The sequence below is a fragment of the Bemisia tabaci genome, chromosome 2 (assembly GCF_918797505.1).
Source record: "Bemisia tabaci chromosome 2, PGI_BMITA_v3".
Classification (NCBI taxonomy): Eukaryota; Metazoa; Arthropoda; class Insecta; order Hemiptera; family Aleyrodidae; genus Bemisia; species Bemisia tabaci.
The window spans coordinates 58485997-58498253 of record NC_092794.1 but is presented as its reverse complement, the minus strand read 5'-3'; the positions used below and the strand labels follow the sequence as shown (position 1 = coordinate 58498253).

Below are 12257 nucleotides of genomic sequence, written 5' to 3'. Positions count from 1 at the left end.
TATGAGGGAGAAGATGGGGGAAAGTCATAATAGCTTTAAAAGGAAACTTTCAATATTTGAGTATTCATTCTCATCTTTTATCCTCGCCCCCCCCCCCCCCTCCCCCCAGGAAGGCCACATAAATTTTCTCCGTGTTAAACGAAATTACATGAAAACCCCCCAAAGAACGAAACATAACCTGTAGGTTTTTTATCTTTTTCTTTCGGAGTAATACATGTTTCTTTAATCAACATGTATAGTATAAACAGTAAGATTGTTTCACTGCTGTTCACAAAATTCAGTGTGAAATTTAATTGTCTCCCTTTAGAAGGAAACATCTCCTTTGAGCACAATTTTCTTTCAAAGGAGTCATGCTGCTTAGTGGGAACATTTTTAAAGAAAAAACTGTGTTTGAATTTTTCATTCATTTCGATCATGATAGTGTTCAATTTTGTGCTGCATTTAATACAAAATAAGTTAAATGATTTTCTTCTAGTCTAAAAAAATTGTGCATTTAACCACCCATGTCCATAGGTAATGATCAGTTTAAAAAATTTGTGGAAGTGTGATTATTGGCCAGTTCAACCTTTCGAGTCGTTGCAGCTTTTTTTGGAATTAATTGTATTAAAATTTTACCATTTCAAATGTTTAAAAGTAATCCTGGGCTTTTGCCCTGTTTCTAAAATCTACAGGTCGTCTAATTTGTGAAAAAAAGTTTAAAAATCACTTTTCAAAATAGATAAAGAATTTTCTATAATCATATTTTAAAATGTTTGGCCGTACTTCAATTTTTTTTAAAATAATAGGGGGGGGGGGGGGGGATTTGCTGCAATCCGAAAATCGTGGCGTCCAATTTCTAATAAACTAAAAAAAAATCCTCTCACCAACAAAACTTCAAATTTAAAAAGTAATCAAGAAATGATCAATTGAATTTCTGGAAAGGAGACACAAAAGTTTGGTATCTGTGTCAATCTTTGCAATGGTTGGGGCAAGAAAAAAAATTTCTGCTCTCATGAATATTTCTGTGATGGGTATGTGCATATTTAAAAGTTTTCATCACTTCATTTCAGTCAGCATAATCATAAATATAACTGAATTAATCCAAAACTTCAGGAAACATGTTTGGTTTTGCTGTTTCAAAAGTCCATCAGAAGTATCATATCGATCAGAGGTACAGCCACAGTTCGACAATACTGTTAAGAATCAAGCTGAAGTTATCAGATCTTGTGCGTTATTATGATCCCACCGTACGTACCTCACTTGGAAGTCATTTTTTTTAACATCAGTGAAGAGCTTAATAAATTTGTTTATCATTAAATCAAAAGTAAACTAATAAGAGCTTGTCTAATTTTCTCTCTTCTTCAGGTCTCTTGAGTTTTAACAAATAAAATTCAACATCTTAAAATACAAAAAAAAAAAGAAAGAAAGAAAAAACAATTTGGTAACTTTGGTTTGATAAACTGCAGAACGTCTTGCATAAATAAAGAATGATTGTGAAACCTTGTCATGGCTGCAATCGCTTTTGAGGTAAATGTCTGTACGAAATATGTTTGCGTAAAGCATCTCTCGATCTTGACACATGGTTGCAGGCAGAACAAGCGTAATGGGCATTTTGATGTGTCTCCATGTGAACACGAAGATTATACTGGTTGCTCAGCTGTTTTCCACATACGAAGCATGTTGCATAGACTTTTGAATACCTTAACTTGCCTCCCTCTGGAACAAAGTGATAATAATCAAGTTTTGAAGCATGAAAATATAATCCATGTATCATAGCCATTATATTCCATCTTCCGGAATCTAACTGAGGCTACAAAGAGACTCAAGACTGAAGTAAATGCTAATATAAAGGATCAAGGAAATACTGCTCGAACATAATTGCCATTAGGTTTCAGTTTCCTTTTATCTTTCATAAAATCACTTTTTTTGGAGACTTATTGAGCATACTGAGCTTTAATAATTTTTTTCGGTTTTTTTTTTTATTCTGCTTTAACAATTGTCATCTATCCATAAAAATATTCCGGCAGCTATCATCAGGGCTTCAAATGAAAAGCTTTTTGGACATTGAGAGTTTATCTTTATCTGATTCGCAAAAGTAAAGTGGTTCCAACAAAATTACCATGAGTTAGCCTATTGAGGTTGCAAATTTTACTCAAAAAGGGTGTTGCAGATGAAAGAGTTGAGTGACCTGTTTGAAAAATTGATATATCAGTCGCATTAAACAGAACTTATCTCAGGATATACTCAGCAGAAAAAGCTCAGTTTCTTCACATCAATATTCAATTATAAAGTCATTTTTATTCTGTGATTAATTTGATATAATGTGATTCTTTATAATGAGTGATCAAGACAATTTAATTCATTCTACCATTCATGTATTCTGTTGTATTCTACATTATCTTTCAACTTTGAACACTTTTTTCCTAAAATCACAAAAATTTTGCTTAACCTCTGCATCGATGCCACTCTATTACATGTGGATGTTTGCTGCAATTTTGAATTCAAACCATGCAGATCAATGTTAAAAATTGAATCAGTTTGATCAAATAACCAGGGTCAGTACCTTACCTTGTCTGCTCTCGCTGGAGTTAATTGATACACTAGTTGATGATAGTGTTGTTTGGCTAGTAGAGAGATCAGATGGGAGTGCCTCAGTTTTCGTGAAAGGTATTTCAGGCGTTTGTTGCTCGTTAGACGTCACTTCGGGAGATTCTTCTGTTTTCGTTTGTACTCTTTTACTTAAATCTTGGGCCACCTGCTCAGTTGTATTTACATCGTCCTCTTGAGGTAAGGACCAGTCAGACAAAAAGTCCCTCATTATCGTCTCCGTTAACTGGGCTGTGTCCGAGTATTTTTTTAACTTCGCAAAAGCTTCAAGCTTTTCGTCTGTCCTCAATCGTTTACTTTTGTTCTGCTGTGATTCTGTATTGTTTGGTCCCTGGAATTTGAGACAAAACTTGTGTAGGCAGGTATTGTAGAGCAAAATTGTTTAAAGGGATTTTTGTTCCACAAAATAGGTCTAATCTCTCCAAAATTTGTTTGAAATTGAGATATTTTTCTGTCATTTCCATGTAAAATATAGTTCGAGTTCAGGATTTTCGTTCCAGAATTCAAGCAATAGACCAATGGGCGTAGGTGGGGGGGAAGGTTCCTTAGAAAAGTTGTTACTCAAATACTGTTAGACTAGCATATTAAGTGAATTTACCCTTGCTGCTGCCCCTCCCTTCTTGCTGGATACCTCATCAAAATCTCGTGCAAAACAAATCGAACTTATTGAACTTTTTAAAATTCAACCCATGAATGAGAGATATCATTCATTAAAGTTAAAAACTCAAACTTCCTCTTTCTGAAAACAATATCATTGCTGGTTAAACATCTAAAACTCTTTACTTATAGTTTGAAAAAATACAATTTTAGTTTACAAACATTTTTTTCTCCTTATAATGTACTGAGTTTGTAATCCTAAACCTGTTAGAAACAGTATAGCATATTAAGGAAGTTTTTTGATGGTAAAACATACTGGAATTACTTCATTTTTAGCCCAATTCAATTCAAGGAGGCCTTGCGTGTTTTAGCAAGTCGGAGGTTTGAACTTATAATCAAGTAAAATGCTTATTTCTCATCAGAGAGTCAAATTATAAATTGTTTAATGTGTTCATATGCATCCTCAGTGACATTCAAATATAAAAAATCATACTCTTTGATGATTGGTTTCCAACCTTGTCCAACAGCTTCATCTTGGATCGCATTCATCTCTAAAGTCAATAATTGTCATGAAAAATCAATCTCCTGTGTTAAAAAGGATAAAAAAATAAACATGGATCCAGCTCTTGAGTGGGAAGCGCAAAGCCTTTTTTGGTCAGAAAAAAATTCTTTTTTACACATCTTTCAATTTCCTGTCCCCTCTCTAAAGCCAAAGTGGCGATTTCCCTTCCACTCCTCAAATCATTCGTCCATAAAAACAAATTCCCCTGACTATATATCTGGAAACCAGCCCTTCTCGTACCTTTGACTGCTTTTCATAAAAAATATCATATCTATTAAACGATTTATTATATTTGCTCTTTGTAGATCTATTAAAACTTACTGTTTTTGATATTTTCCTTGAATTACTTGATGTAGTATTGTGATCTTTATTAATTATTCGATATACTTACACCCGTAAATTCCGCAAGACCCCTTATTCTTAGGGTATCAGCAATTGAGAGCAAAGATCCTAGCTGTGCTTGGTATATATTCACTTCTCCGCTATACATGAAAGTTACTAATGCGCATAGATCATTATAATCAACTCCTGGTAAAACTATCACAGGATGCTGTAGGTTTCCTAATTCCTGGAACAAATAATCTCCTTAGTAACGGTGAATGGGCACTTTACAGATTGTGTTTCTGGTTGTAGGTACCTATTCCATCTAAATATTTGAAGATTCATCTCCCACTAAGTATAGGCATGAATGCTTGGTAGGGTGTGCTATGAGTTTACTGAAATCGTCACTTAGGTAACAAAGACTCCAGTAGACTTTGTGTAGTCTAAAGCCGACTAAAAAAGTATTTTGCCCCATTACATGTAAAAAAGACTTGTGCTCCGTAATATCTTTGTATATCTATTGATTATTCTTCATATCATGTAGCTACCTTCTATGAACAATGCTGATATCACATCAGCTATAACTAAACTTTGGAGACATGTATTTCACTTTACATCTTTGCATTTTCCATCATACTCCTAGACATTCATAATGTTACTCCTAATCAACAGGATATCTTGGAAGTACTCATAGGTCTAAAAGAAGAAAGTAAGAGGTAATAACGTTTTTGCTCCCTCCCCCCTCCTCTTGTTTGGACGAAAAATCTCTCATCGAAAAGGTCTTTATTTTTCCGTAGAAAATGAAATTAAAATCATCATTTTTTAAGTCTATGGAGGGTCGTTAATGCCACTCCCCAATGGTACCACCAAAATTTTAATGATCCAGGCCCAGCTATATTTACCTTGAACAAGTCTTTAAAATACTGACTGCATACTGAAAGCACTACTTTATGGGCGTTGACATTTCTTCCACCTGCGCAAAGTGTCACATCGGTCAGATCGTTTCCGTTCAACAACTGAGGGAGAGTTGCCAGGAGAGTGTTCTGATAATTATGCCATCGCAAACAAAATTGTTGTGTTTCTTCAGGGCCCATTGTCACGCCTGGATCAAAATGAAACATTCAAGAATCATTTATTTGTGTTGCATTCAGGAAAAAGTGTTTCAGGAAATGAAGGGTTTACTCCTTAGTCGGTTGGCAGAAAGTTTCAGAAGAATCAAAAAAGAGGATTTTGCGAAAATTAGGTACACACAAAATTAAGGGTTCGCTGTCCTTTAATTAGTAAAATTCGAGTGGCAATTTTGAAACGCCGCAAAATTCAGAATGATATTTTTTGAATCCATGTGAAGATCATTAAAACGAAGTGTCTCAGGTTTTCCGTAAATTAAGAGACGGTGAAAATCTTCAAAGAATTTTTCTTGTTGCATCAGCAAGATGTGAAAAGTGGAAATTCAAACCCTTGTAGGAGCCATCAAGGGTTGCTGTACGCAGGGCCGGATTAAGGAGGTGGCCACATGGGCCGCGGCCCATGGCGGCAAATCTAAGGGGCGGCAAAAATTTGCAATTTTTATAAGTGTAGGTATAAAAAAAATCGGATTTAGAAAAAAAAATTACAAACGAGAAAAGGCGACAAAATCTCTCATTTCCTGAGAGTATAGTAATTTCTAATTTTTTCGTCTCTGAGTGATACAAGAGACAGCACCTTTAATTAGTCAAGTTAAGAGAGAATCCAAAAACGCAATTCGACCCGGAACGGCGCGACTTAGAGAGAAATGATGACGAGGACTTGAGATGAAAAGGAGAAGCCCTCGGCGCAGCGATCGGCATGTAACACATATTAGCGCCTACAAGACTGCACGAATACTTCACGCATTGCATCAAACACAGTGCGTTCAGCAGCAGTCGGCGTGAACCGCATGGCGCCTACAAGACTGTCGGAATACTTCACGCATTGCGCCAAACACGTTGCGGTCTGCGCGGCGCGGCGGCAGAAGTTAAAATCATTGAACCACATTTATGTTTGTTCTTTCATAATTTTTTCGTTCATTTCTTAGGAATGGAAGGCCTTGTCCACACAGAGATAGGTTTACGAAACTTAACTTTCGCGCAAAGTTCTGTGAACTTATGTAGTAGTGTTGACAGGGTTTTCCACTGTGTTCAACACGAGTAAATGCGGCTTATGCACCCCTCCCCTGCTGGCACGTTCACTTGATGGTTTTTATTGAGTTTCAAAAAGAATGTGAAGGGGGCGGCAAAATACAGGCGGCCCATGGGCGGCAAGAAGGTGAATCCGGTCCAGGCTGTACGCGAACTAAACTGCACGTTTCTTCAACTGTTAGAACACACCTGAATGCATGCCTTGCTTCATGGACTCCTGATTGGGGAGGAAGGAGTAGCCGCATGGGCCAAAATTTGCCCCACCCTGAATTGCTGTAACTCCAACAGTAGAAGGTCCACATTCAACGAAAATAATTGGATTTGCCCTCCATTAAATTACTGTGGGGAGATATGACATGCCCTAAAAATGTCATTGTAATCTCGAAATATATCCTTATTTTTTACTGTTTTAAAAAAAAAAAAAAAAAAAAAAAAAAAAATGCCGTGTTTTGACCATGCAGAGCGTAAAAAAATGTCAGAGTGGTCATTGTTCTATTTGACCTCTTTTCTGCAATAAATAGGTAACAAATCATCCGAAATTTAATCTAGTAGCAGCCAAACAACCACGCCAAACTTGTAAATTCCAAGGAATATGTTCGTTCTTGAAATTCCATTTGATATCATCGCGAGAGTTTTGAAATGAGGCTACAAATGCACAAGTTCTTTGCAATCGGAAAGAGTTACGCGTGTTGCATTGTTTCGCGCTTGAAGGCGCTCTCCACACTGCACCTTGGGTAGAGAGGTAGATTTACCGCAACTCGCCGTGTCATTGCATCTCGAGTTCGGTATCGCAAAGCATTCATCTCACTTAGATTTTTTCTTTTGATAAGAAACATAGATGTAAGAAATACTCATTATTGTATGAATTGTAGTGTTTTGCAATATGCAAGGAAAAATTGTACAGAATTGTATCGTTCCGTGCAGAAACTACCACACTCCGAATTTTTCACAAATTTGTATTATTTAAGGAAAATGCTGTTCAGGACGAGACGCAACTTTTTTGGGGGGTTTTCATTTAGGTACTCATCTTAAATTTTTTTTTTTATCTTCTTCCTAAAAAAAATAAATTGTCAACCTTCCATCAAGGCTGACATCTGCAGGATTTCAATCAGTTAGGAGACAAACCATCTCTGGAATTTTCAATCGCTTTACATTTTCCACTAACTGACCAAAAAAGTGAAAACTCTGGAACCAATGCCTTACAGACTTTTGACGATAGGCTAAGAACACGCAACAAAAAAAAACCCACACATATCGTTGAAAAATATTGACCCCGTTAAATTTACGTTTCGTTGTTTGGACTTTTAATTCTCTCAGAGTTGAGTCGTTTTCGCTTCAAGCGGTTCAAAGACAAACGCGTGATTTTCCTCCATTGCGCTAAAATGTGGCAGAAGAAGTAACCGAAATTCCCAATTTTTTATACCTATTATCACCAGTCATACATTCTCCCGAGTGTATTTTGAATATTCATGGCTTCTACAGCATGAGAGATCCGTTTCTTTCGCCTCATTTTTCGAGGTTACTGGAACAGAGCCCCATTTCAATTTGCCTAAAAATCTTACCAAAAATTTAGCATTCCATCGAGTGCTTTCACAGTGAACTTCACACATCGATTACACATGGGCGAATGCATTCGGACTGGATTTTCATTTTAACCCCCCCCCCCCCTCTTCCCGAGTTTTAGTGGCGTTTGGTTAGTTTTTAATTAAATAAATAATTAGTAAAAGGCCTTTGTTCTAATGACTGAATAAAAAATGACATCAAACCTCTTTGACGAAAAAGGTGAAAAAACTTTCCAGCAGGCGACCGTGGCTATAGGTAGAATCGCGGGTAACCAACCATTTTCCCACCGTGAATATTTTCAAAGATTACTGAAAATTTTGTAGCTTTATTATTCCGCATCGGAAAAATGCCGTTAATACTATATACCGTGCTAAGCAAAAACGCCGTAAATCCATCAGGAGTTTCCCTCGTCGTTTGGAACTTAATATTTTGTAAAATAAAAACTATGTTTTACCCACGCACCTCAAATTTTCAAGTTAAGTTCTTGATAGTATTTGCGAAAGAATTCTGTAAAAACATTGTTCCAAAGTACACAAGTTTTTCTGCTGTGATATCCCTGGTAAAAATTGGCAGTAGAATCTGTGTTCCAAAATACCATAGACCTAAATCCGGCTGTAAGATTTTCAGTAGCTTCTATAGCCGGCTGCACAATTTCTTATAGCCTTTTATAGCCCATGGCGATTGAGCAACAGCCAGGCGATAAAGTGTATGCTACATGTTACTAATTACGGATGCTAGGACTTAGTGAGTTTTTGGACTACCGCTCTATTTTTGGGCCGTAGTATCTTGATTTATTTTGCGCGGAAAGCTCCGTACTTTTGAAGGATGCCTGCCATTCCTAATATGTTGGAGCGCCTTCAATTTCGTATGATGTGAAATACCTCTGGTGTGAAATAGTTGCTTCAAGCGCCGTGGCACGCTGCGGCGCGGCGGGCGGGCAGCCAGCGCGAAAAGCGCCTTAGCGCCTACAAACCTAACAGGGATACTTCACGCATTGCGCTATGCGTGAAGTATCCTTGTTAGGTTTGTAGGCGCTGGTGCGCGCTTATCGCTGGCAGCACGCCGCGCGCCGCTCCGCTCTGCGTTATGCTCCAATATAATCTTGCGGAGTCAGCGTTTTTCAACTCATGATTTTGAAATCTTTGCACATCCTGTATGAATTATTCTCATTTTAATGGATGAAAAAATGTGTATTAAAGGAAAATATAATGTTTGTTTTGTGAATATTATGTTGGCTTTGTATCAAAAGGTAATGATTTCCGAAGCACACGAATTTCTACACAATTTCTTATAGCCTTTTATAGCCGATGGCGATAAAGTGTAAAGCCCGGCGATAGGAACTATAGCCCACCTGCATACTTTTTTATCGCTTCGTATAGCCCGGCTGTATGATTTGCTCCGCTTTCTCCAGCCAGCTATATGATTTTCTATTGCCTTCTTTAGCCGGCTATAAGAATTCCTACGGTATTTTGAAACGCAGCTCCTATCGCCAATTTTTACCAGGGATATTGTTTCCGAAAAATTTAAAATGGCGTTTACGGTGTTTTTGCGTTGCACGGCAGAATTGTATATCACAAATACTACCGGCAGGTTAAGCCAATCAAATTCGTTAAAACGTCCTTAAGTCAAGACTCAGCTCAAAGTTGATACTAAAAGTGCTACCCTTATAAATCCATGCGGTCTCCCTCTGTTTCTCTGTAAAACCTGTGTGCACACTGCTTTCTGGTCTCATAGTACCTCCTGTGTACATCGCTTTATCGACGGTGCAAGTGCAAAAACGCGTATCTCGGCTTTGCGACGTCGCAGATTTCCTGTCCAATTTTTTTTAAATCGGAAAATACTTAATGTCATATCTTAAAAGCTTCATTCATTTTATCTCTGAGTGAAGACTATCATATTTCGAAATATAGTGCCGGTTCCGCCTTCTTTCTTGAAAAAACAAAATAGGAGCGGGAGATTTTGAAACACCGCGAACGAGATACGCGTTTTTGAATTTTCACCGTTGATACGTTCATGACCGTCCACAGGGACGGACACTTCAGTCCGCGGAGGCAAAATTTCCTATTGAGCCATATTTCTGTTAGTAAATCGGGCGGTCGAAAAAAAAGTACTTTAAACTTAATCCAGGGTCTCTATTTGGGGAGGACCGGTTGCGACAATAAATTGCCCTCCTCTCCGAAAATTTCACGGTTGGCCTTTCTATGGGGTTATGCAATTTTAATCGATTTCAAAGCACTTTTCGAGAGATTTTAAAACCCCTCCCTCCCCTCAAGGTAATTTTACCGCAGCCGTCATCTTTAGCCCCCCTTCTCTAGGGTTTGCCTTTAAGCGCTTCAAATTACACCGATGAGTAGGTACCTTTGTAAACTGTAGGAAAAATCAGACCATGATTTGCGACGTTGCAGAATGTGCCCATCCAACTTCATTTCTTTTTGGAAAAAACTCATGAACGTAATTCCTTGGAAACTTGGTACGTGATTGTTCTCTGCTCGTCTAATATTTAAAATAAATGCAAGCGAAAAAGTTGGCTTGTTTTATTCCTTCCATGGAATAAAATATGGGAGTTTACTTTAAGACATTGCAATTATTGGGGACGGTACCTACGTGTTTTCCGAGTTTACCCATTTGATGTTTAATTTTTCAACGGGAAACCAGGAATCCGCGAGTGTCTTAACCGGAGGCATTCTCGAAATGCCATAATCACGACAAATCTCGCGAACTGAAAGTGATAATTTTTCTCCATACGTAGATTTTACTTTAAAGAGAAATACTTAAGGAGATTTTAAAAGTCGCAAACCAAGATTTTTACTTTTTTTGGTACCTTTAGTTCTAACTAATAGTATTTTCTCTATCAGGAAGGTGGGAAATTAGGCCCGCAGGTATATTTTGTGTATCAGGTTTAAATATCTACGCAAGGTGGTACCTATACTCGCACACTGTAACTCATTTGTGCAATTAAATGGACTTATTGTAGTACCTAAATTGTAAATTTATATTATTTCCTCTTTTTCTATATGTACTTAGGTAATGATTAAGTACACAGTTTCGCTCAGAGCACACAAAGTTATAGGTTGTTCCTGAACTAAATTAGCGGTTTGACTCAGCTACGCGTCTCAAAAAATAATAAAAAAAAAAAAAAGAATGTTCGTACCTTATTTATGGCATTGCGTGAAATTTGAAGGGTAAATGTATGTATATGTAGCAGTACCTATTCTGAAGGGATGTTGGTTTAATGGATTATTTGGAAGATATTTCGTCGATTCGTCCCTCTCGATGAAAAAAAAAAACGCATTCAATCCTTGAAATATAGTTTTCGTTCGCGCATTTATTTGGTTTTGAAATAATCAATTTCTAGACGGCCAATATACGATCGTAGTCATAATTATTGCGGGTGCGTGAAAAATACACACTTGGTTATTAATGAGAGGCATAGAACGGAGAAAATGTGTTTTATTAAGCCCGACTTTCGATAAGCGGCTGATATCATATTAATTCAAGTGGAAACCATCACTGACGAAGTTAAAGCTAGGTGAACATTGTTTACGTTCTATGTATAACATCATGCACTGAGCTTAAAAATACACTCGCTAAAAAAACCAAAACCACACAAGGTCGAAACTTGCCTGAATCCACGCAGCGATTTGTCACGCAAAACAAAACAGTAATGGAGCAATTAATAAACGAATTATTACTAAAGAAATAAACCGTAAAGATGAGATCCTGTTTGAATTTTCGAGCAGATATTGGTGTTGAAGAATACTTGACTTTGGCCCAGCATTATGTCTATTATTATCTCTCTGGACGTGCTGGAAAAAGCTACGGTTTAGGGGAATTGAGCTGATGCCAATAAGATAACCTCCACAATTTGACCTAAAATATAAGTTGAATTTCCTTCCCGCTGCACACCTATGCGTGATTCGATCGGAGCATTACGTTTTCTATTTTATTCAATTTTTTCGATAGCTACCTAATTATAATTCACGCACTCGCTGCAGTCCCATCTCGGAGAGGCTTTTTATTTGCGCTTCGTACTATGCGTGTGTCATCTATTTTTATTCTCTTCTTGCTCTAACCCTTCCTCCGGCCTTCGTAGATTTTCTATCGGGAAAATACAACCGCCACATCAATTAATTTATACCATTTTTTTTAATTAACAATAATATTTTAGTGCCTCTTTCGAGGTGCGCTGAGGCTAGTAACATGCATAATTTTAAGTAGGTAAACGTTGAATTTTGGTTTCCATTCAGTCGGATCTTGTTCAGTTGTGACATTATAAAAATTTAAAATAAGCCATACACTCTAATTTTATGATATTCTACGGTGGCTCTTTTCTTTTTTTCTTTAATGGGTCCACCAAAATAACATCTACTATATAATATTTCTAGGATTTATGTTTGGTTCTGTATGATGAGTCCGTCGTATCATTACCCACGTTTTTGGCGATCGACTTTGGAAGAAAGGAACCAACTTTT

At 37.2% G+C, this 12257-nt stretch overlaps 1 protein-coding gene across 1 annotated transcript; it reads right to left on the bottom strand.

Annotated features, from left to right (window-relative positions):
* Positions 1-779: 779 nt before the first annotated feature.
* Positions 780-11922, bottom strand: LOC109030115 (uncharacterized). Its single transcript, XM_019040917.2, has 5 exons — positions 11409-11922; positions 4969-5168; positions 4137-4313; positions 2548-2917; positions 780-1695 (listed from the first exon to the last, which is right to left on the bottom strand). Exons 2-5 carry the CDS (start codon positions 5158-5160, stop codon positions 1484-1486), a joined length of 951 nt encoding a protein of 316 aa, XP_018896462.2. The 5' UTR covers positions 5161-5168; positions 11409-11922; the 3' UTR covers positions 780-1483.
* Positions 11923-12257: the final 335 nt, after the last annotated feature.